The sequence below is a fragment of the Suncus etruscus genome, chromosome 10 (genome assembly GCF_024139225.1).
Source record: "Suncus etruscus isolate mSunEtr1 chromosome 10, mSunEtr1.pri.cur, whole genome shotgun sequence".
In the NCBI taxonomy this organism is placed as follows: domain Eukaryota; kingdom Metazoa; phylum Chordata; class Mammalia; order Eulipotyphla; family Soricidae; genus Suncus; species Suncus etruscus.
This window is the reverse complement of record NC_064857.1, coordinates 93,320,050-93,345,895: the sequence shown is the minus strand read 5'-3', so window position 1 is coordinate 93,345,895 and position 25,846 is coordinate 93,320,050. Positions and strand designations below refer to the sequence as shown.

Sequence of the window (25,846 nt, the reverse complement as noted above, 5' to 3'; positions counted from 1 at the left end):
TTTTTGACTGGGCCGTACTATAATTCTTTTGTTTTTTTGGGTGGCTACACCTTGTGCTACTCAGGGGTTACTACTGGCTCTACACTCAGAAATTACTCCTGGCAGGCGCAGGGGATCAGAAGGGATGCTGGAGATGGAACCTGGGTGGGCCACATGAAGGCAAACATCCTAACTGCTTATTGACTTTGGCTCTTCTGCACCTCACCCCCTAACCAAGCTGGCTAGCAGTTTTAGGTTTTATATAAGGGTCCAAGGATATGATACGGCCATGTTAAATTTACTATTAATCTCATTCGATATACATTTCACTTTAGATATTATAATCTCAAATTTCAAAATCTAGTCACATTTAACTTTCTGTTTTTAATTTTGGGGGGGGTTGGGTCACATTCGGCTGCGCTCAGGGGTTACTCCTGGCTCTATGCTCAGAGATCGCTCTTGGCAGGCTCGGGGGACCCTATGGGATGCCGGGATTCGAACCACTGACTTTCTGCATGCAAGCAAACAAACGCCTTACCTCCATGCTATCTCTCTGGCCCCATGTTTTAATTACTGTCTTTATCTGGTTCTTTTTAAAAACCTTTTAGAATATATATAATAATTTTTGCTATGTGCTATTGTGATTTCTGCTGGTAGATTTTTCTCCTCCCTCTGTCTATATACTATGGAGACTTTATTTGGATGCTGGATATTTTAAGTTTTTTGTGTTTCTGTGAAAATTATAGGATTTCAAATTTTGTGTTTAGTTTATATATATTTTTTCCCCAGGACTCAATATGGTCCCTTGAGCACCTCCAGGAGTTATTTCTCAGTGCAGACAGAAGTAACCCTGAGCATCATCAGGTGTGGCCCCAAACCTATATTAAAAATATTGTTCTGGGGTTGGAGCGGTGGCGCAAGTGGTAAGGTGTCTCTGCCTTGCCCGTGTTAGCCTAGGACGGACCACAGTTCTATCCCCCAGCATCCCATATGGTCCCCCAAGCCAGGAGCAATTTCTGAGTACATAGCCAGGAGTAACCTTGAGCGTCTGTGGTTGTGGCCCAAAAATGGAAAAAAAAAAAAGTTCTTTTTCTGTGGATCTTTCCCTGACCTTGAGGTAATGCACAGATTAGATATTTAGAACCTGTTTATCGTCTCTGGCAAACCTCTTAGGTGATATTTCCCTCTGTTTGCCCCCCCCTCCAATTTCTAGCCTTTTTCAGTTTCCTCATGGCTGATCCTGTAAGATGCTGGTTATTCCTTAGGGTGGTCTTCTACAGTACTACCAGTCTGGGAAACATTCCTAGAGGAATGAATCTGTCCTAAGGCATGAATTTCACCTTGCCTTTCTTCCTCTCCTCTCCCTCTCTCCTCCCTCCCTGCCCTCTTCCTCCCTTCTCGCCTTTCTCCCTCCTTCCTTTCCTTCCCATTTTTATCCTGTTTCCCTCCCTCCGCCTCCCATCCCTACCCTCCCCTCCTCGTCGCTCCCATCCTCGACCGTCCGGTACCGCCCTAGCAGCGTGGCCGGTTGCCTAGACCTCTCCTTCCACCTTCCCTCTTGTCCTTACTTCCTTCCCTACCTCCCTTCTTTCCTTCCTCACCTACCTCTACTGTATTCATCCTTTTCCTCTAAGCTAGAAATTTGGCATTCCTTGTTTGTTAATTTTTTCACCAAAATCTGTATTTTAGATAGCCTTCTTACTTTTGTTATAAAGAAACATAGAGGTCAAGATCTGTATTTGCATCTTTGTATATAACACATCTTAAATTTTTTTTGGTTTTGGGTGCATTCCCACAACACTCGGGTTGCTCCTAGCTCTGTACTCAAAAATCACTCCTAGCAGGCTTGGGTGACCGTCATGTGGGATGCTGGGGATTGAACCCAGGTTGGCCCTGTGCAAGGTAAATGCCCTCCCCACTGTGCTATTGCTCCAGCCCCTTTCTAGTTCTTCTTGAGACGTGCCATTCTCTGAGGTGTGAGGTGATTTGCATTTTCCTGATGATTAATGACGCAGAATATTTTTTTCATGTACCTTTTAGCTATCTGTATTTCTTTGAAAAAATTTCTGTTCATCTTTTCTTCCCATTTTTTGATGGTGTTAGATTATTTTTTCTATTAAGCTCTACTAGTTTCTCATATATCATAGATGTTAATCCCTTAGCAGTTGGGCATTGGATGAATAGTTTCTCCCATTCCATGGGCAGTCTTGATATCCGCTCAGCGTTTTCTCTGAGGTTCAGAGCTTCTTAATTTAAAATAGTCATATTTTCCTCCCATTTGTTTGTTCAGTGGTGTTTTGTCTTTGTTTCAATATTATGGCAGTTAACTACTGCTTTGTAATACAGTTTGCAGTTGGGTAAGATAATGTTCCCCATCTTCTTTTTCCCAAGGCTTGCTTTAACTATTTATGGTGGTTTATTATTCCATATGAATTTAGACGTGTTTGATCTACTTCTTTTAAAAAGATCAATGGTATCTTTATAGGAACTACATTGTATCTGTACAATGCTGTCTAGGGAGTATTGCCATTTTAATGATGTTAATCCTCCCAGTCCACAAGCAGGGAATGTGTGTCCATTTTCTTGTGTTCTCTCTTATTTCTTGAAGTAATGTTTTGTAGTTTTCTTTGTATAGGTCTTTACCTCTTTATTTAAGCTGATTCCAAAGTACTTGGTTTTCTGAGGTGCAGTTGTGAATGAATAGTCTTATTTTTAAATATCTATTCTTCTCTTTCCATTATTTGTATATCAGAAAGGCTAATGGACTTTACATGATAAATTTTGTAACCTACTAGTTTACTATACAGTTCCATTGTTTTCTAGCTTCATTTTCTTAAGGGTTTTTCTAGTGTATGGTATCATATCATCTGGTAATAACGAGAGCTTTAATTCTTCCCTTCTTTGCTGGGTACCCTTGATATCTTTTTCTTGCCTAATTGCTATGGCAAGTACCTTCCAGTACTATATTGAATAGAAGTGAAGAAAGCAGACAACCCTGACTTTATGCCAGATCTTAGAGGGAAGGGCTTTTAAGCTTCTCCACGTTGAAAATAATGTTTTCTGAGGGCTTGTGGTAAATGCTGACTTGTAGCTTTTTCATCTTAATATGATCATTTCTCCGTTAGCATCATAAAGCAGGAGCACCCCAGTGAAGAACTTTCCAAGGATGAGATCATTCTTCAGTTGAAAGCTGAAGCGAGGCATTTGTTGGGGAGTAACTCAGTGAAGCGTCATCTGTTGTCTCGGTTACAAAATGATCTCAAAGACTGTCGCAAGAAAATCGAAGATCTGCAAAGAGCAGAGAAGGATGAGAAAAGCATGGAAATTGAGGTTTGTAGAATTTATTCAGATAAGCTATTTTTGAAAGGGTCAGTAGAAACAGAATTTGCATATTTAAAGTAAGACTTTTCTTTTAAGGGTTTGTTGGAATTTTATTTTATTTTATGTTTTTTTTGTTTTTTGTTTTTGGGTCACATCCGGCAGCCCTCAGGGGTTACTCCAGACTCTATGCTCAGAAATCACTCCTGGCAGGCTCGGAACCATATGGGATGCTGGGATTTGAACCACCGTCCTTCTGCGTCTAAGGCTAACGCCTTACCACTGTGCTATCTCTCTGACCCCATATTTTATGTTTTAAATGGGGGGAAAACACACAAACAGTGGTACTCAGGGATTACTCCTGTTTCTGCATTCAGAGATCCCTTCTGGCAGGCAGGGCACGGGTGACCTTATGTGGTGTCTGGGGATCAAACCTAGGTCGTCCACATAGTAAGAAAGTGCCTTACTCACTGTATTATTATTTAGTCTTGATTTATTTATTTAAGAGGAAAGAACTTTTTGGGGGGGGCTCTCAAGAAGTATTTAGGAAATCTGGGGCTCCATTGGTAGTTCTTGGCCAGCTTGGCCTGTCGTTCAATGCAAGGACCTGAGGATGAGATGCTGAACAGGATCTGTGGTGCAGGGATTCCTTGAGCCATCCCTTCCAGGCTGAGGTGTTGACAGGACTACACTTGGTGGTATTGAGGGATTTCCAGGGTTGCATCTGGGTATGTTTGGGGACCAGGTGCCAGGACTTGAACCTGGGTTGAGGATAAGTTTAAAAACAGAAATGCCATTTCAAATAATGTTTCCTGGCTGGAGAGTTAGTACAGGGTTAGTGTGTTTACCATGCACATGAATGACCTGGGTTTGATCCTCAGCAACCCATATGGTTCTCTAAGCTTTGCCTGGAGTGATCCCTGAGCCAGAACCAGGGGTAAGCTCTGAGCCACTGCTGGTTGTGGCCCTGAAACAAGAAAAAGGGGTGTGAGTGGCAGGGCAGTAGCATGGCTGGTAGAGCACTTTCCCTGCAAGTGGTAGACTTGGGTAGTAGACCCGGTGGTAGACCATTTTCACATATGGTTGGTTCCCTGAGCGCTACTGGGAGCAGTTGCTAAGTGGAGCCATGTGTAATCCCTGAGCATCATTGGGTATAGCCCAAAAACAAAACAAAACGTGAAAGAAAGAAATCTGTTTTCTCATTATAATTGGTACTTAGTAAGCAAGATGTTAGTCGATTCATTTCCTTGACCACAAATCCAAGCAAGCACGTTGCATTATGAGTTATTGCCATTTCCGTATACTAATAGTTCTTTAAACCTTCACATTAATATTTCATTAGTATTATGTATATGCAATTCCTGTGATCCCAAACTATTAAACAAACTATTTTGCATAAGAAAATTGTCTTACAGGTGGGAAAGGCAAAGCATCAAATGTGATGCCATTGAAATTCATCTCTAGATTTTTTGTTTTTTGTTTTTTGTTTTTTGGGCCACATCCAGAGACGTTCTGGGATTACTCCTGGCTATGAGCTCAGAAAACGCTCCTGGCTCAGGGGACCACATGGGATGCCGGGGATCGAATTCAGGTTTGTCCTGGGTCAGCTGTGTGTAAGGCAAACGCCCTACTGCTACGCTATCTCTCTGGCCCCATCTCTAGATTGTTTTATATATAGCAGAGGAACATGTGGTGACTCTTTTTCTGTGGTTATGATCTCTAGGAAAACTGAAACTTGACCAATAATCTGACCACTAAGTTGGCCAAGAGGTCAAAGTTTGTTTCTCCAATATCTTGGATTGTTCTTTTATGAACAGTGTCCCTTGAATATGTCATAGTCACAACCTATGTATCCTGCCAAAAGAAAGTATCCGAGACCTTGTAACTGAAAAAGAAAGGACATTGAAGGGGAATGAATGTGGAATTTTTGCTTTGCATTATTTAATCTTCTGATCCTGTAGGAGGAGGAATCATTAAAATAATCTTTTACAAAACAAAGTATGCAGTGATTTCTGTGGTTCCTATCATAATGGAATTTTAATTATGTCTAGCTTATTTTCCAGAAATAATAGTGTTTTTACTAATTAAAAACCCTGCCTCATCTGATTGCTTTTGAGGACATTACTGATTTCAATGTTAACAGCCAAATGGGAAATAATTCTTTCCCACAGCATTTTTTAAAATTTTTGGACCACACCCAATGACACGTAAGGGTTACTCCTAGTTTTGCAATCAGAAATCGCTGCTGGCAGGCTTGGGGGACTATATGGGATGCTGGGGATTGAACTTGAGTCCGTTCAGGTTGGCAGCATGCAAGGCAAATGCCCTTCCGCTGTGCTATCCCTACTGCCCCCTTCACCCCCACAGCACTTTCAACACTTTTGAGTGTTCTTTTTTTTTTTTTTTTTGGTTTTTTGGGCCACACCTGTTTGATGCTCAGGGGCTGCTCAGAAATCGCCCCGGGCTTGGGGAGACCATATGGGATGCCAGGGGATCGAACCGCAGTTGCGATCTTTCCTTGGCTAGCGCTTGCAAGGCAGACACCTTACCTCTAGCGCCACCTTCCCGGCCCACTTTCAACACTTTTGAAGCAAGCCATTTGGTTTCAGTGTTTCTTCAAAAGAAAGGGAATAATATAGCACATCCCTGTTTATGCTAGATTCTAGCTGATGAGTGAAACAATAGCCATTATTTAAGGCACTTAAAATCTAGAGCAGCACTATCTAATAAAAAAAGAAAGTGGAGCCACATAAGTAATTTTAAACTTAGTGGTCTCAAGTCAGTGAAAGGTGAAACTGAAATACAGTGAAAGGTTTTGTTTAACTTAATATTAATTCCTATAACTATGTAATCAGTCTAACATTATTATGAGTTTGCATTTGTGTATGTGCTGTGGTTCTTGAGATCTGGCATACAGCTTTGATTTATGGAGCATTCCAAGACACCATGACCATAGGTACTTAATGGTTAACATTTCACAGTACAGATCTATCAGGAGATGGACATATTTAATTGTGTTATATGACTGACTGGCAGGTGCTACAAAAGTCTAGTGAAAAGGATTATTAAGTAGGTCTAGAGATGTAAGTAAGACAGATTAGTGAAATAGTCAGGGATAAAACTTTTGATCTCCATTCAAAGAGAAGTTGAAAGGGATTATTTCAGCCCTGAGCAGTAGTATATAAAGGAATGCAGCAAATTAGTAACTGTGATTAAGCCGTATGAATAGATCTCTTTATTATATAATCTCAACCTTTCTGAAAGCTTTAATGATATACATGCCTCAGTATCAATTTAAGGAGGTCCATGCACTCTTGGCACAGTGCTTGGAGGCAAGGCCTGACTGCATATATATATATATATTTTTTTTTTTTGAACATTTCAGAGGTATTGATGTGATGAGTGCCAGTACACAGGAGCATATAGTGTGATAATATGGCAAAACTGAATTCTGTGGTGTGTGAAAGAGAGAAATAGATAAGGAGAGAGGAGAAAGAAAAAGAGTGAAAAGAAGGGAGAGATGGAAGAGAGAGAGAGGAGAGAGAAAAAGAGAAAAGAGAGGGGAGAGACGGGAGAGAGAGAGGAGAGAGAGAGGGAGAGACAGGAGAGAGAGGGGAGGAGAGAGAGGAGAGAGGAGAGAGAGGGAGAGAAGAGAGAGGAGAGAAGACAGGAGAGAGAGGGCATGGACGAGAGAGAGAGGAAGAGAGAGAGGGGGGAGAGACGAAGAGAGAGAGATGGGTGGGGAGGAGAGAGAGAGAGAGAGCTTACTTGATTCTGTAACTCTGGTTCAAATCCTCAGTAACACACTCCTGATTCTCTGAGCAACACCTGGGGGTCATTCCTGAGCAAAGAGCCAAGAATAGTTTTGTACATTGTCCTGTTTGGCCCCTACTCCCTCCCACCAAATTGTGGTAGGAGGGAAGGAAGGAAGGGAGAGGAGGGAGGGAAGGAGGGAGAAATGAGGTACTCGAAACAGTTTGAAAAAGAGTTTATTAAAAAAATGAAACAAGTATCTCCAGTGGGGAAAGAGATACAAATGAATATGATAAACTTCAAAAAATGGAGGTAAAGTTCAAATAAAAGAAAGTTCATTCTAAGCCTAGAAAATATCCTTTAAAGTCTCATTAGCACCGCCAGATATGGAGATACGAACAGGATAGATATTCTTTTTTTTTTTTTTTTTTTTTTGGTTTTTGGTTTTTGGGCCACACCTGGTGACGCTCAGGGGTTACTCCTGGCTATGCGCTCAGAAGTCCCTCCTGGCTTGGGGGACCATATGGGACGCCGGGGGGATCGAACCGCGGTCCATCCTAGGCTAGCGCAGGCAAGGCAGGCACCTTACCTCTTGCGCCACCGCCTGGCCCCAGGGTAGATATTCTTAACATTTCCCCCTTCTGATTGGGATTGAGGTAATGGGAATATGGGAAAAGTCAAGAGGAAGGAGAAAAGCCACCTACTGGAGCAGGTTCCTCCCAAGGGACCTCAGGATTCTGTTGTCCTACTTTGAATCTGAAGGCTGAAACAAATCCCTGGTGTTTTGTCCTTCTACATAGGATAAAATAAATATACTTCGCCCCTTTTCTGGAATATACAGTGGTTCTTGTTCCTTGGGGGTAGGGGGTACATTGTAGAAGAGCTCAAAGTGCAGGTAAATACATAAGCCAGCAATCCAGTAGCATCAAGCACTTAAAACACCACTACTAACTAACAACACAATTTTTTTTTTTTTTTTTTTTTTTTGTGGTTCTTGGGTCACACCTGGCAGTGCTCAGGGATTATTCCTGGCTCCAGGCTCAGAAATTCTTCCTGGCAGGCACGGGGGACCATATGGGACGCCGGGATTCGAACCGATGACCTCCTGCATGAAAGGCAAACGCCTTACCTCCATGCTATCTCTCCGGCCCCACAATTTTATGGACCTTTTAATAAATAAAACTCATTAGAAAAAATAAGGAGGTCAGGTACTTGATTTGCATGCAGCTTTGCTGAGACCCTGGTTTATATCCTCAGCAACTCATGTGACCCTTTGAGCACCACCGGGAGTCCTTTCTTTTATCTGGTTGTAAGAGGAAATGATATATAAGTAGACATAGCTGAGAGAATCAAAAGACGAATGAAAATGAAGGTTAGTGGGGTCCGGAGAGATAGCACAGCGGCGTTTGCCTTGCAAGCAGCCGATCCAGGACCAAAGGTGGTTGGTTCGAATCCCGGTGTCCCATATGGTCCCCCGTGCCTGCCAGGAGCTATTTCTGAGCAGACAGCCAGGAGTAACCCTGAGCACCGCCGGGTGTGGCCCAAAAACCAAAAAAAAAAAAAAAAAAAGAAAGAAAGAAAGAAAATGAAGGTTAGTAAGAAGTCTCACAATACAGAACATGCAAATTAAAAGTTATTACATACTTTCCCTATCCAATGTGATCTTGGTTTAGAATTTTTTTTAAGCAATGCAGACTAAGTCCTACCTGAGATTTCATAGATAACTTTTGTGGAAACATTACCCAAAGTCTATCAGAAAAGCTTGAAAATTGAACACACTGAACGGCAGTGATGGGACATAACACGTTAACTACATTTGAAAGATTTTAGGGTTATACTCCTAAAACATATGCTATAAACTAGCTTCAAAAATTTTATTGGGGCTGGAGAGATAGTACAGCAGTAGGGAATTTGCCTTGCACACGGCCGATTAAGTACGGACGGTGGTTCGAATCTCATCATCCCATATGATCCCTATGCCAGGAGCGATTTCTGAATGCAGAGCCAGGAGTAACTCCTGAGCACCACTGGGTGTGACACCCCCCAAATGATCTATTGAATTAAATGAGTCAATACCAATTCTATAAAGAAATACAGAATAGACACAAAATTTAGTAGATGTGAAAGTATGATAAACATTAAACATTTTTTTTCACAATCTCAAAATTTTTCTTAAGGCACTCAGTAGAGAATGTGATTTAAAAATGGAGGTGCCAGAGATACCACTTCACAACTAACTGACTATCACTGACCAACTGACCATCACTGATCAGACACATTTTTAAAAGCTCCTCTGTCACTGTTGGGGGATTTGTACCAGAAATTAGAACCTGGATTAAAGCCCCATGCCTTAATGAACTCAGCTAACTGGCCAATTGTAACATGGATTTAATAATACCAGGAAAGCCAAGGTTGAGGGACATCCTATAAAATAATTAGTTAATACTCGTTAAAAATGTAGTGCGTGGATTGTTTGGAAAAATAATACAGGCATTAAGCCCTTGCTGGGGTTCCTCTTTGCTATCCTTTGCTAGTCATACTTTCTGCAGTTCTGTCTGGGAAAGAATATGAAAGATATATTAAAAGTTCTTTGCAATGTTTTTGCAGTTTTAAAAATATGTACAAAATTAATTCAAAGTGAGTACTTAAGGTTTTATTCATCTGAAAATTTTAATCTATATTTTTTGACAATTAGGCTAAAGTAAAAGCTTCTGAAAGAACCGCTCAGCAAGTACGTCATGACTCTTCTGCTTGTGATTTGATAGTGAAAGATGATAATTTGCGACTACAAAATGAAATTCAAGTTTTACAACAACAAAATCAGGTGATTAAAGCTATACTTTATTTTTTGTGACAATTTTTGTAGCCATATTAACTTTCTTCCAAGAAAATAGTTTGATTTTATTTTTCCCTGAAAATACATGAACTATTTGAGTTAGTAGGTATGTACATCAGTCAGTAATTATTCTAGCTTTTTTTTTTTTAACTTAGTGTACATCATAGGGTAGCAGTTTGCTAGGTGAGTTAGTAGAAACTTACTTTTCTTTTTATCTGAGTATGACTGATCAAGGTATTTTTTCTTCTTCCTGGTGACTGCTGAAGATTTTTGATTCTAATACACATTTTCTTTTGTAGTTGTTAGTTGAGGGGTTAGGGCTGGGGTTTTCTAGTCGTGCTCAAGGGCCATGTGTTAATAGAGATCAAATCCAGGGACTTACACACACAAAGCCAAATTCCTCACTTTTCTGAGACTGTACAGCATGAGTCAGCCAAAACTCCAGCTAAATGTTTTCCTTTAATATATTTTAAAATAAAGACAACAATTTTCTTTTTACTTCTGTAGAAGTATGTATCCAAGAAATGAGTTTATATTCTTATCAAAGCCCCAGAACGTCTTTTCTTCTATAGAATTTTAAAAATCTATGTGTCAAATACTACTACTATGTCTGAAGGATATTTAAATATGAAATTAGTCAGATCAATTAAAATGTTTATTTCCCCTTAATGCTCTATTCTTTTTTTTTCAATTTAGGAACTTAAAGAAACTGAAGAAAAACTGAAAATTAAAAATCAAGACTTGTGCAACCAAATGAGACAAATGGTACAAGATTTTGACCATGATAAACAGGAAGCTGTGGATAGGTACAGACTATAGAGGCCAATATCTTCCTGGGAATACTTTCTTTGCTTTCCAAATGTGATTCAAGAGAAGTAATTAAATCCATCTTTTCTATCAAGATCTTGGTTTGGAGATGAGTTTCTTGCTTCTAAGATTAGAATTTGGAATGTTTTCCATAGAAATGATGTTATGTAAATAAATAGTTGGTTTCTATAGCACCATCAAAACTGTATTTTACTTTAATAGTACAGTTTAATGGTATTTTAAAGGCAAATTTAGGAAACTGTTCTTTATAGGGAAGAAATATGTTGTCCCAATACAAAATCATAAATTTGGAAACAGACTTTTGGAGCATAACTTACTTGTGAGTTGAATATGAGTTGACTTGGAATTTGGATTCACAATCTCAGTTATTTTAATCTTTTTGTTTCTAAACAATTCCTTGACATGGGGCTATTATCTGTATTTTAAGTCTGAGCACATTCATTCTCACATCTAAATTTTGGTTTTCCTCTGGTAGCACCTGGAGAAAGACTATTTGAAATATTTTCATAAGGCCACCAGCTGTGAATGAATTATTGCTGCTTTGATTGAAGAAAGCCAGTTTGACTTTATAATCTGTTGCGGGAAGGATGGTAGGAAAACAAATGGATGCTGGTGTTGCAAGTCATGGAGGGCGTTGTCTTAGATACTTCTGCCCACCATCTCTTTCTAGGTGTGAGAGGACATATCAGCAGCACCATGAAGCCATGAAAGCCCAAATCCGTGAGAGCCTGTTAGCAAAGCATGTTCTGGAGAAGCAGCAGCTCTTTGAGGCTTATGAAGGGACTTGTTTGCAACTTAGGTGAGTTAACGTGTTGAACCACATTCTCCCATCATTTGAGGTAAAATGGTTTATTCTGTATCCCTTGCATTATGTGGTCATTTTGTGACTTGTGTTCTGTATCTAAGGTCTGACTTAGATAAGATGAACAAGGAGTTGACCTCTGTTCAGGAGTGTTACCTGGAAGTGTGCAGAGAAAGAGACACTCTCGAATTAAATATCAGGAAGACCATGGAAAAGGAATATCATGCGAAGGAGAAGAAGGTACAATATGCACATGTTATGTTGGCTTCCTTTTGTTTCTCTGGCCTTACAGTTACCATTTTAAGCTGCACACTGTTTTCTAGAGCGGGAATGCATCCATAGACTTTATTTTTTAAATATTATTTATTTATTGATTGATTGATTTTGGAGCCATACCCAGCAGTGCTTAGGGGTGACTCCTGGTTCTACACTCAGGAATTGCCCCTGGCAGGCTGGCGGACCATTTGGGATGCTGGGAATCGAACCAGGTCCCTCCCTGGTCGGCAGCATGCAAGGCAAATGCCCTACCACTGTGCTATCTCTCTGACCCCTTTAGACTTTATTTTAATGCTTTTCTTTGAAATTTATTACTCTGATAAAATTCACAAAGCATATCAAGCTGTGAAATGGTAGCCAAGACCTTCGTAGAAACTGAAATATATGTACATATATAGTTATTCTTTTTACATTTACTCTAGAAGGTTAAATAAATAAATTTAAAAAAGTGTCAGAATAAGCAAGAGTGGACCAGTCTCGTTTTCAGTCTGGCGCTTCCTCTTGCTACTCAGGTGACTCTGCAGTGACTTTGTTCTCTGACTCGTTTCTCTCTCAGTACCTCACTTGATATCTAGGTCTTCCAGGAAACAAAAGAGGTGGGAGGTTCAAACTGGATCTCATTGTCAGGAAGTGGGAACATGCAGACTGGGCAGAAAGATCCCTGGATTTCCCTTTCAGGGAAATTTTTTGTTTCAGGGAACTGTGAGCACTCCAGTAGCCTTTCCAAGTCACCATTGGTGAATGACCTGGAGTGGAATCACATGTAAACCTCTGGCCCTATCCCTTTCCTGTCCTGGCCTGACTCTCCTCCAGACCCATCTGATCCATCCTTCCATGCCAAACCAGCCTGCAGACCACAATTGGAAAGCCACCTGAGTCAGGATTAGAAAATATTTTTAAAGGTCTGAGTAAAACTTAGTCATTCCAGGGGTTTCTGAAAAAAGAGTTCTATTAAAGCTAGTTGTTAACCTCCACAAACTCAAAAAGAACATGAAAGAGCACAGGAAGAATTTGGTTCCTTGACTATTTTAACTGATTATTTTTGAGTAGGTTAGTTAATATGGTAAAAACAAACAACAAACAAAAAACAAAAAACAAACAAAAAAAAACATGCCTTGTATACATATATAGTGGGAAAAGAACTTCTAAAGGGAGCCCTTGTATTTTAGTTAGTCCTGGCTGTAGAAAAGTTAAAACGGATTCTAAATTACTGAGAAGCGACCAAATTCATTTTCAGTGATGTTTTAAAAGATGAAAACTGAGGGGCTGCTGAGGTGGCACTAGAGGTAAGGTGTCTGCCTTGCAAGCACTAGCCAAGGAAGGACCACGGTTTGATCCCCCGGCATCCCATATGGTCCCCCCCAAGCCAGGGGCAATTTCTGAGCGCTTAGCCAGGAATAACCCCTGAGCATCAAATGGGTGTGGCCCGAAAAACCAAAAATAAAATAAAATAAAATAAAAAGGATGAAAACTGGGAGACCATCTGCAGTCTAATTCTTTTTTTTTTTTTTTTAATATATAAATTTGCAAGAACATAAGGATAATTTTCTAAGGAAGATCTGTTCTTTTTTTTTGGGGGGGGGGTCACACATGGAGCTCTCAAAGGGATACTCCTGGCTCTGCATTCAGAAGTCACTCCTGGCAGACTCTGGGGACCATATGGGATGCTGGGATTTGAACCGGGGTCCGTTCTGTGTTGGCTGCGTGCAAGGCAAATGCCCTACCACTGTGCTATTGCTCTGGCCCCAGATCTGTCCTTTTAAAAAAAATGAATTATTTTTAAATAATCACTTTGGCTGTAAACTTGAATCTCATATAATTGGTCAATTGTAATTAATAGCTGCTACCGACTGATATTTTGACTCAGGAAAACTATCTGTGCACTGCAGTAAAGAGGAAAGTTGAAGCTGTTATTTGGTCATTCTCCCAAAAGTTGTTTTTTTTTTCTTCTTCAAAGCCCTTCTCTCCCTCCCTCCTTCCTTCCCTCCCTCCCTCCTTCCCTCCCTCCCTCCCTCCCTCCCTCCCTCCCTCCCTCCCTCCCTCCCTCCCTCCCTCCCTCCCTCCCTCCCTCCCTCCCTCCCTCCCCTCCCCTCCTTTCTTTCTTCTCTCTCTCTCTCTCCCTTCTTAGCAAGTCCAGATAATACTTCTTCATGTTGTCTTTTTGTTTGTTTGTTTTTTGGGCCACACCCGGTGGTGCTCAGGGGTTACTCCTAGCTGTCTGCTCAGAAATAGCTCCTGGCAGGCACGGGGGACCATATGGGACAGCAGGATTTGAACCGACCACCTTTGGTCCTGGGTCGGCTGCTTGCAAGGCAAACGCCGCTGTGCTATCTCTCCGGCCCCATTCATGTTGTCTTTTTATATTCTCTGTAGTAGGCAAAGATGGGCCTGTTTTCCTAGGAATAGTACCACGCTCAGAGAATGGAAGAATCTGGAGGTGTTTGAGGTAACCCTTTTCTGCAGATCATTTCTCTGCAACTGATCTTCAGATACAGAACTTTGGCTGGATATAGAATTTCTAAAACAGAAACACTCTGTCCAAGGTTGTATCTTCTTCCTGTTTGATAGGTGTGCTTTTCTGAAACTACTGAGTTAGGCTCTAGGTAATATGGCAGCTTAGTACCTAGTTGTGTTTTTCGGGGGGGATGGTGGTGAGTGGGGAGAAGGGAGATGGGAGGGATACCACCCAGGTGGTGCTCAGGAGACCCAAACCCCCTTTTAGAATTTTCTACCAATAGAACCATGGTGCAATATCCTGGGGGTGCCAGGGATTATCTGGGTCACACTGATGCTCAGAGGTCTCCAGGGATACACCTGGAGGTACTTCGGGGTCTATATGGTACTGGGGCTTGAACTAGAGTTGGCTCCTGACTAGCCATGCACCTTAACCCCTGCACTGTCTCTGGCCCCTAGTTCCAAGTTTTTAAAACTTTCATTAACTTGTAACACATGTTAGCTCAGAGCTTGTCAACTTGGCTTGTTTAGATGAAGGTGGGGGGCGGGGTTGCGTGTCATGCACCAAAAATTTTAGACTCTTAGATAAGGCAAAAATATCAGTATTTTCATTCACGTGCCAATCTTAGGTATATTAAGAAGACTCATATATACTATTGTGATACATATTGAAGCAATTTTCCAAAGATTTTTGCTCTCTGAGAGTCATGCAAAACAAGTTTGGAAGTCCAAAAACTACCCAGATATCTCCTTCATGTAATGTTGAAACTTTTTTATTTTTTATTTTGTATTATGTTTTTTTCGTCATATCTAGTAACTCTCAGGACTAACTCCTGGCTCTGCACTCAGGGATCACTCCTGTTGGGACCATATGAGGTGCTGAGGATCGAGCCTGGGTCAGACATGTACAAGTTTACATGCTGCACTCTCTTTGGCCCGGGCAAAACTTTTTAAATCGCACATTCCGTGGCATATTCAAGTGACAGCTCCTTGAGAACTATAAACCTGCTTTTCTTCTGTATAGAAAGGAAGCAATGGTCTTCCCCCCCCCCCCCCGTGGATTGTATAAAGGACTGCACAGTCTTTCCTGAATATGTTTCCTGTGCCCTTACTTTGCAGCTTTTCAGATGTAGAGTTTCTGATTCCTTGAATCTTAATTGGCCATATGATAGGTTGCTAAGTGGGGGCATTTCCAAATATTATACCAAAATATACTTGAAGAATATTGATGCATTGGGGCTTGCATGCTTATGCTCTGGGGAACCTAGAGATCACTGCTGTGTGAATGATTGAGTCATCACCATTTCTATTCGATATGGAATTCACCTGGAATTCCATATGAGGCCTTTCCAGACTGTGTTAAATAAAGGTCAAGCTTAGACCGAGACGACTTAGACTAGAATTGATACCAGCTGATCCACCCAAGAAAAGGAAAAGATTTTTTTTCTGTTTTGGGGCTACAACCAATGGTGCTCAGAGCTTACTTCTGACTCACTTCAGACTGCTTATAGAGATCACTATTGGCAGTGTTTTGGGGACCATAGTGCTGGGTATCAAACATTTATCAGCTGTGTGTAAGGCCAGCACCCTATCTGCTAGAGAATTGTTCTGGTCCCTGACTATATTGTTTTCGATCACTAAGTTTTGGCTGGTATATTCTATTATCAATAATGCCAGGTGGCATTTTTTCCTCTTTTGCATAGGTACATTAAAGTGGGAAAATACTATACATACAAACAAGTTCTTATCTAATAGAGATAGGAACACACAAATCTTGTAACGCAATGGGACCTTACACCCTGAACATTGTTATAATGACCTGGCTCAGGCCTGAACCAGGGATGCCATCTACAAAACAACCAAGGTTGTCTATAACATCACCTGGAAGCAATCCTCTACCAGGGAAGACCCTACCACTGCTTTGACATCAACTTACTCAAAGGAGACTTCCCTTAACACCAAGAAGAATTAACAACAATGACCTGTTTTCAGGATAGGGTTCTCTGCATTGCCCTCTAATTGTGAGGTGAAACTAGAGGACGCTTCACATCATCCTAACTTCGATGTAGGATATGCACAGATTCCAGGATCTTTAACTACAGAAACCTGATACCAACAACAGTGACTGTGTGAAAAATAAAAGTGTATTGGCACTACAGACAATGACTTGGGTTGGACAACCTAGTATGCCTGAAGCCTAGAGTTGGTCTTATGCCAGAAAACTTCAGGGGTAAGGTCTCCTTGTATTTAGGCCAAGGCTTTTTCCTTTCCATATTCCCCATATTTTGCTGGGCGTATGCAAACAATTGCCACTCTAACACCGTTTTTGCTGTGCTCCTTTGACTCTAATCCTTAAAAAAAACACACTTTTGAGGTTAACTTAAACTAATATGCATGTGCATGGAACTGTAAAAAAAAATACTGTGCCTTCAATGTTAAAGGAGTTACATAAATTTTGTGGCTTTAGATTGCTCTGTGTACTGTTAAGAAATGCTATAATATACTACAGTCTGGGACTTGAGGGACAAAGTAATTGTGCATGTGTTTTGTTTAATTTTTCTTAATGTTCTTTGGCTGAGAGTTCAAAATTAAGGTGTCAGCAAGGGGATTTCTTCTGAGAATTCTGTTTTTGGGTGATTGTCTTCCCACTGTAACTTTACCTTGTCCTCTATCTTTGTTCTCATAATAATAATAATAATAATAATTCTTAATGCAGCTCTGGCATTAAGAACTGTTGGCTTCTGTGAGTTCTCAGGGCATCTCAGTAGGATCTTTAGAATACCATTGCAAAAAGTTTTCCAGTAGAAACTCTCAAAATTTCAATTATTTCTCAGTCTTATGGTGAGTGAGATATAAATATTAGAGTAAGTCAGGTTTCCTAAAAAAACATTTTGATCTTTTGAGAATCATTTGTATTTTATGCTTTATCTATCTATCTATCTATCTATCTATCTATCTATCTATCTATCTATCTATCTATCTATCTATCTATCTATCTATCTATCTATTTTTGGTGTTTTGGGCCACAGCCATTTGATGCTCAGGGGTTACTCCTGGCTAAGTGCTCAGAAACTGCCCCTGGCTTGGGGGGACCATATGGGTCGCTGGGGGAATCTAACCGGGTCCTTCCTTGGCTAGCGCTCGCAAGGCAGATACCTTACCTCTAGCACCACCTCACTGACCCCTATTCTATCCTTTTATCCCCCTCATTTGTTTTTATTTATTTGTTTATTTATTTATTTTTGCTTTTTGGGCCACACCCAGTGAAGCTCAGGGGTTACTCCTGGCTGTGTGCTCAGAAATCACTCCTGGGTTGGCCCCATATGGGACGCTGGGGGATCAAACTGCGGTCCATCCTAGGTAAGCCGTGTGTAAGGCAAATACCCTACTGCTTGCGCCACTGCTTTGGCCCCTCCCTCTTTTAATTTTTTGGCGAATGGCATTTGGTGGTGGAGTCAGTTGGCCATTCTCAGTGAAACAGGCTGTTGTTCAGTACAGGAACTGGGGAGGTCATGCTGCTTTAGCTCTGTGGTAGTGTGGATACCTGGACTGTGATAGTATTGCTAGGAGATTTTAGGACAACACCTAGTGGAGCTCAGAGGACCATGCAGTGCTAGGACTTAAACCTATGCTGAATACATCTAGGTTAGTCTTTCCTCTCTATTAGCTCCGAACTCACATGCTTTGTATTCTCATAAAACCATTTTAGGATTCAAACATCTTTTGGAGTAAAAGGATTAAATCTAGGGCCGAAGCTATAGCACATCAGGTAGGGCATTTGCCTTGCACGTGCTGACCCAAGTTCGATCCCTGGCATCCCATATGGTTCCCTGAGCCTGCCAGGAGTGATTTCTGAACACAGAGCCAGGAGTAACACCTGAGTGTGGCCCAAAAAAATAAAAAGCCAACCCAAAACAAACAATAAAAGAATTAAATCTATCCTTTGGATTAAACTATTTTTAATCAAGCATTTGAGATGTAAACAGACTATTACAAGACAATTTATTCAAGTGATTGAGTTACAGTTTAGGAGCATCATTTATCTCCTGTTGTTCTTGATTATATGAATATAATCATTATTTTTATAAATATAACTAGGAGACTGGTGGTATGGCTCAAAGATATTTTACTTGAATTTTGTTTAAAGGGACAATTATTATTGGAGGAAAGAAATGAATATGTGAGCCAACTTCAAGATGGTACTTGAAGAAAAGTAACAAGATACCATTACTATGGAAAAAGATAGTGGCTAAAAGAACAAGTAATTTATATTAAACAGCAAGTTGAAAACAGTGATGTTAGCCAAAGCACTCTGGGTGCTTTTCTTTCTAGTTAACTAAGTTTAGAAATACATGATTAATTGATAATAGTTCTTCCTGAACATGCATATAATTTGTAATTGATAATTTCATTTATAATTATCCTCCCCCCCTTTTTAATATTGCCCCCACCTTGATTTTTCACCCAATTCAAGATATATTGGGGCTTGTGGTGGAAATCAAATTCAAACCATGACCTTATTCCATATTGTAAAATGGTTCTGGCAACTGTATCAAACTAATTAACAGTTAAATAATCTAGATTATGTATTAGAAGGAAGAAATGATGTTATAGGCTTAGAAAAATGAACAGTACCTTTTATTTAAAGTAGCAAATAAGAGTAGAAATATTGAGTTTCCTAGAGAATTAAGAATCAAATTGTGACCTTTAAAAAACTCATTTCATTTGAGAAGTGAAAGTAATTCATAAGATTATTTATATAGATTTTCCTGCCCAGAAGCTTGTTATTAATTATAATTGAGGCAGCCTGTAGGTGGAATAGTAGATCATTGTTCTGTCTTTTGGTCTCACTCCTTTGCATCATCCATGACTTTCTTTCCCCCAAAGAGCATTTTATTAATCCAGTGCTGGCACCTGGATTTTTTTTCTTCTAGTCATGTTTTTATTTTTATTTTTTGTTTTTTTTTTTGCATCACACCCGGCAGTGCTCAGGGGTTACTCCTGGCTCTACGCTCTGAAATTGCTCCCGGAAGGCTCGGGAGCCAGGATGCCAGGTTTCAAACCACCGTCCTTCTGCATGCAAGGCAAATGCTCTACCTTCATGCTATCTCTCTGACTCATTCTAGTCATGTTTTTATGTACATATATGTATACATATTTTGGATCTGATATTGTTAGTATATATGTATACATACATATTTTATGTATTTCTATTTGTATATACACTGACATGGTGTTTTTCTTTGGTTTGATTTTGGTTGTTGGCCTCTCCTGGTGGTGCATAGAGGAGTCAGCTCTTTGTGGCAAATACCGGGACCACACCTGAGCCTGCTGTATGCAGTAGATATGTTTCTTGCAATTCGAATTATATATGTAATACATGCCTATTTCTCATTGTATATAAAAGTATATTTGCACAGATAAGTATATTTCAGGAAAGTCTGAACATAATAACTGAATAAAAATACATCTATATATAAACATATAGGTGGCACAAAATCTCTGTGTTTAAATTGCTGCAGATTTTTTTTGTGTGTCCTTAGCCTATTTTCCCAGCTAAACAGTGACTAATCATTTTTGTGAGCATGTCTGGACCCTAAACTACTTATGCAAGTTGGCCTTTATAAGTGACCCAATCCTGTAGGGACTCTGTTAACTAGAAAAACAGTTTGAGAACCCAAGACATCCAAGTGATAAGAAATAAGAAAAGGAAAAGCAGTTTTTTTTTTTTTTTATTTTACAGCTTTCCCTTAGACCGGATATATCCTGCTATTGCTTTGAAAGTGGAGACATATCAGAAGAATGCTCTGCCAATATACCCTCTTGAATGAAGTTTTCAGAAGAGAATTTAATAGTGTAGCAAACAGATTCTAATATAGTTCTTTTTTTTTTTTTTGGGCCACACCCGGCGTTGCTCAGGGATTACTCCTGGCTGTCTGCTCAGAAATAGCTCCTGGCAGGCATGGGGGTCCATATGGGACACCGGGATTCGAACCAACCCCTTTGGTCCTGGATCGGCTGCTTGCAAGGCAAACGCCACTGTGCTATCTGTCCGGGCCCCTAATATAGTTCTAATGTTAAAGTAATTGCAACTTTGAAAAATTAATCATTTTAAAGGTTGTATTAGGTTCTTTAAATAAACTAAATTCTTGCTTTGTAGAAATCCTGTTGATGGTTAAAGCAGTTATTGATAACTCTCTCATTCCCACCACCCCCTGTTTTTTTGAGTGAGTGAGTGAGTGAGTGAGGTTTCCCAAGCAGTGATCTGGAAACCCTGTGGACATTTACACATTCACGGTGATATTTGGCCAAACTGGGAGACAGCCCAACGCTAGGGCTTCTGGATGCTGTAGTGCCAAGGGATGACTAGAGCCAACCTGAGCATAAGTCACAACCTCCATGCTGGTCCCTGCATTCCTGAGGTTCTTTCCCTTGTGTAAAAATTGTGTCTTCTCTGCTGTGACAGCGTTAAAGCTCTCATTGGTATTCATAGCTTCCACTATTGCAGGGCAAGATAGCTTAGCCTTCTTATTTCTTGAAATTTTTTATGTCATCATGGTCATAGAGATCATAACGTCAAAGAATAACTTGATGGTTTTATCTGAGGATATGTTTTTATTGACTGAAGTTTTAAAACTTATGTAATTATTCTAACAGGGGCTGAATGGTATTTAGCCATAGCTGTGGTTGCCTTTTTGGCTAGCTGTTCATTCTAGCTTTTACTTATTTGAATATTTTTCTTCTCATCTGAAAACAGTTTAAACAAGAACTTATTCAACAACTTGAAAAGGAGTGGCAGTCCAAGCTGGATCAGACTCTAAAAGCTGTGAAAAAGGCGACCTCAGATTGTTGTAGTCAAACCGACCAAGTGACCACCATTGATATTCTCTCCAAGGAAGGGATGGCAGCTGTATTAGAAGAGCAGAAACAGAAGATCCATCAAAATATAGAGCAAGAGAAGGAAAAAGCTGTCAAGGGAGGCGTAGAGAAACTGGAGATGGAACTGGAACTTAAGTATTGTAAAAATATTGCCAAGCAGGTAACATGCAGGTCTACCATAGTAAATTTATTGGAATGGCCAGTATTAATGAGTCCAGTACTATACAGTTTCTGATCTATATTCATAACTTAGTTTTTAAAAATTTGTTGTATCCTTGGCTTAAGAGCCTTTGATGCTGTTTCTAAAATTTTCCTCATATTTCTGCCATAAAGCTGGCACCCCTCTTTTTCTATATAATCTTTCAGTTTATAAAATATTCAGTTGAGGTCAATCTTAGTTTTAAGATGCATAAGGTTAAAGATGGTGTTTTTATAGATTAATGAGTCACAGTTTAATTATGGATCTTTCAGATCTCATTTTATAGACAATATTTCACTAAAACAGTTATAGTTAAACAACCTTATGGTGAATAAGATACTTAACAGTATTTGTGTTGAAGTTTTCCAGGTTGAATCTGCAGGCATACCCCTAAAATGGATCTTTATGTCTATAAATTCCTTATGCTGCCAAAAATCAGTGAATGCCATTAGCCTCTCATGGAAGCACTCAACAAAGCCAGCACCCTCATAATCATAGCAAATTACTTGGTCTCCCAAAAATATCATATGTAAATAAAGTTTGTATAGCTCTGAGTTAGTAGAATAGTAAGGTGAGGTATTGTTAGTGTTTCTATATTATCTATTATTACGAACCTAGATATTTTTAGTCTTATGATAAAACATGCATTTAAATGGGAGGACTTGAAAGAATTTTTGCTTGTTGAGCTTATATCTACTTACTGTGTTTGAAGATTTATCTGTGGAATTTTTCAAAACCAAGAATGATTCAACATTTAACTGAGTGACAAAAAGTAACATAAAATAGCATGTGGTCTCTGAAGGTGTCCTATGTTTGCACATGAGGAACTGGGAAAGAAATATATTGTCTGAATATCATTGTGAAAATAGTTTTGACTTCACAGGCCAGTTGTCAATTTCTAATCTCAGAGTTTCTTTTCTTTTTTTTGGTTTTTGGGCCACACCTGGCGGTGCTCAGGGGTTACTTCTGGCTGTCTGCTCAGAAATAGCGCCGGCAGGCACGGGGGAACCATATGGGACACCGGGATTCGAACCAACCACCTTTGGTCCTGGATCGGCTGCTTGCAAGGCAAATGCCACTGTGCTATCTCTCCGGGCCCCAGAGTTTCTTTTTAGATCTAATAAGAAGTCTCTAAAAAGCATCATTAGGGTTGCTACTTTAGAGTTATGAAATTATAGATTTTATAAAAAACATTTAGTAGACAGTAGAAATACATGTTTGTAATTTGAAAATATTGTGGAGGTAATATTGATAGGTAAGGATGTTAAATACTATAGTTTTAGGTACACACACAACAACAATTACCAAATTATTAAATCCCTTTAAAATATGCCATAAAACATTTCTGTCCATCCCCCTGACACCATTAGTAAGGTAAACTCTTCTGTTCTTGATATATAACTGTTGTTTATTATTAGCCTTTATATATTCCCTTTCTTTATATATCATATCACTGAGATCATCAAGTTTTTTCTTTCTCTTATTTTAACATTCCATCTATATTATTACAAAATGCTAACATAACCGTTTTTCTTTTTTTTCTTTTTTGTAGCTTAGTAGCTCCCATTGTGTGTCCATACCATAGTTCTTTTATTTACTCATCTATTATTGAACATTTAGGATATTTCCAAATCTTGGATATTGTAAATTGTTCATATGGTTGTTTCGTTTGTCCTTTTTTAGTGAAGCAAAGTAAATTTTAGTGAACAAAATTTGCTTAGAATTGAGAGATCAAAAGACTAGAAATTGAGCTTCCATATGATCCAGCAATACCATTCCTAGGAACCAAGAAAACAGTATAGAAAAGCCCTTTGTTACTCCTATGTTTATTGCAGTACTATTTATCATAGCCAGAATCTGGAAGCAACTCAAGTGCCTGAAAACAAATGAGTGGATAAAGAAACTGTGGTATATCTACACAATGGAATACTATGCAGCTGTTAGGAAAAATGAAATCATGAAATTTGCTTAAACTTGGATAGATTATTATACTGAGTGAAATGAGTCAGAGGGAGAGGGGTAGACATAAAATGCTCATATTTATTTGTGGAATATAAGAAAAAAAAGAGTATGGTAATACTATCCAGAGACAATAGCATAGAGATTTGGGCCAGGAAGACCATTTCATGGTAGGAAGCTTGCCACAAATAGCAGGAGTACAGTTAGGGCAGAGAAGGGACCATTATGACAATGATAGTTGGAAATGATCACTCTGGACAAGAATTGGGTGCTAAAAAGAGATAAAGTGATATGCATGGTCCCATTCATTAACAATAATGCAAACCATAGGTCTAAAAGGAAATATAAAGGGAGGAGAGAGAGGGAAATAGAGTGAGAGAGATTGAGAGAGAGTATGTGTGTGCATGTACACACAAAGAGGAGTAAAATGCCAAGGGAAAGGCTGAGAGGGAGACTGGGACATTGGTAGTGGGAAATTTTCATGGGTGAAGGGTAGTGTACAAACTCAATCATGAACAACTTTGTAACCATAGTTTAAATAAAAGAAAAAAATACATGAGAGGAGAGAAAGAGGGGAAATAGATTTGAGAGAGAAAACACACTTTTCCAGGTTGGAAATAAGGAAGCAAAGAAACAGTCAAGCAAGTGGGATATATATATGTTCAAGGAAAAATATGGATCTGAGCAGCAAATTGTTCACACACGTGGGCGCATGCACACATGCACTCTCTCTCTCTCTCTCTCTCTCTCTCTCACACACACACACACACACACACACACACACACACACACGCACACACTCACTCTTTTTTAAAGGAATATAAACTTTTCTAGGAACTTTACCTTTTCCTTTATTTGAAGCTCCCTGGAATTTACCTGTAAATGTCCTTGGCATTTTAGTGAAACTACAATCTTGAATACCAAGTATGCTTTATGTCTGAATGTACAAACAGCCTCTCTTTCCTTTCAATATCCCGCAGGTAGAAGTAGCTGTGCAAAATGCTCGTCATCGTTGGCTGGAAGAGCTGCCAGATCTGGCAGAGTATAAAGCACGAATAAGGATGGAACAGAAGAAGTGGGAAGAGCAGCAAGAGAACTTTGTGGCCCAAAAGGTAAGTGCCCTTTTGAGCACAGAGACAGGTCTGTGGGCCTCTCCAGACATCCTCTATCACTGCCATCAAAAGTTTGTACCTCCTCCCAGAGTTACTGATGAATTCCCATAATGCATGTGCAGTTTTAGCTCAGAGCCTGCCTTGAAGTACCTTTTCTTATTCAGTATCCCAGGAGAGGGGCTTGTATAGCATGTAGGACGTCATAACTGTGAAAAGAATCCCATTCTGTCTTTCTCTGTCTTAAGGAGTTGGGAAGGGCCTGAGTGATAGTATAGCGGTTTGGGTGTTTGCCTCCCTCACACGTGGCCAACCCATGTTCTATCCCCGAATCCCATGTGGTTCCCAAGCCTGCCAGGAATGAGTGCTGAGTGTAGAGAAACCCTGAGTGTTGGTTAGGTGTGGCCCGAAAACCAAAAAAAAACCAACCCCCCCCCAAAAAAAAAAGTTGGAAATAGGTCTTTGTCTCTTTATTATTAGTAATAATATCATTTCCTATTTTACAGATTATTCATTAATCATACAGTATACTTTTCTTTGTAAATAACAATTGCCAGAGGACCATGCAGTTGAACTGAGGCCGCTCATGTAAAGCATTCCCGCCTTTTGAGCCATGTCTTCCACCTCTACACTATTTTGATGTCACGTTCTTTTAGAAAATAATTGTAGTATTGCACATAATACATATGTTGCATTAATTAACTTTTCCTCAATTAGGGAAATAAGTTTAAGGAAATAATTCAACCTAAATGTAGACTCTGTTTTAATGTTTTTGTAAGTAATATAGTTTATAAGTGTCTTTTACCTTATTCTCACATCTTTTAGTATGCCGAAATATTTTATAGGGAAATTTAAGGGGGAAGAAACAATATGGTGTGTATGTGTCTCAGAGCACAGAAGTCAGGAAGAATAATAAAGTTGGGTAAACACAGAATGATCACTTATACATGGCATTTAGAATAAATGGATGAGAGAATGCAGTGATTTAAAGGGGGAATGCCAGGATCACCCTTAGCCCCTAAAAATATAGGAAGAGAAGAAAAGAGAGCAGAGGGGGAGAAAGATGAGAAGTAACAGGAGGCACAAGGATCAAGGGGATTCAGATATATAGTTGGTGTTAAGGATTGATAGAACTAAGTATCCAAACCACAGAGTCGACAACACTGAAATCATGAGATCCAAACTTTAACAACTGAACTTAAAAAGGTGCCTGTCTGATGGCTGTGTGTGTGTGTGTGTGTGTGTGTGTGTGTGTGTGTGTGTGTGTGTAGAGGAGGGAAACTGGAATCATTGGTTGAGGGATGTTGATACTAATGGTCAGATCAGTGATGGAACAGTACATGTCTAAACTCAACTATGAAAACTTTGTAAATCACAGTGCTTGAATAAAATTAAAATAAAACAACAGAATAATAAAGTTAAAATATAGAAAATAAAACAGGAGAAATTTTCTT

The 25,846-nt window shown here is 39.6% G+C and overlaps 1 protein-coding gene across 1 annotated transcript in view; it reads left to right on the top strand.

The window, feature by feature from the left end:
• The window catches only part of CEP152 (centrosomal protein 152), a 114,693-nt gene that overhangs the window by 62,465 nt on the left and 26,382 nt on the right, over positions 1–25,846 (top strand). Inside the window, exons 15-19 of the mRNA XM_049781706.1 lie at positions 3,105–3,377; positions 11,385–11,513; positions 11,621–11,756; positions 21,004–21,285; positions 24,264–24,395. Coding sequence (XP_049637663.1) covers positions 3,105–3,377; positions 11,385–11,513; positions 11,621–11,756; positions 21,004–21,285; positions 24,264–24,395 — 952 coding nt within the window. The remainder of the gene's footprint in view (positions 1–3,104; positions 3,378–11,384; positions 11,514–11,620; positions 11,757–21,003; positions 21,286–24,263; positions 24,396–25,846) is intronic.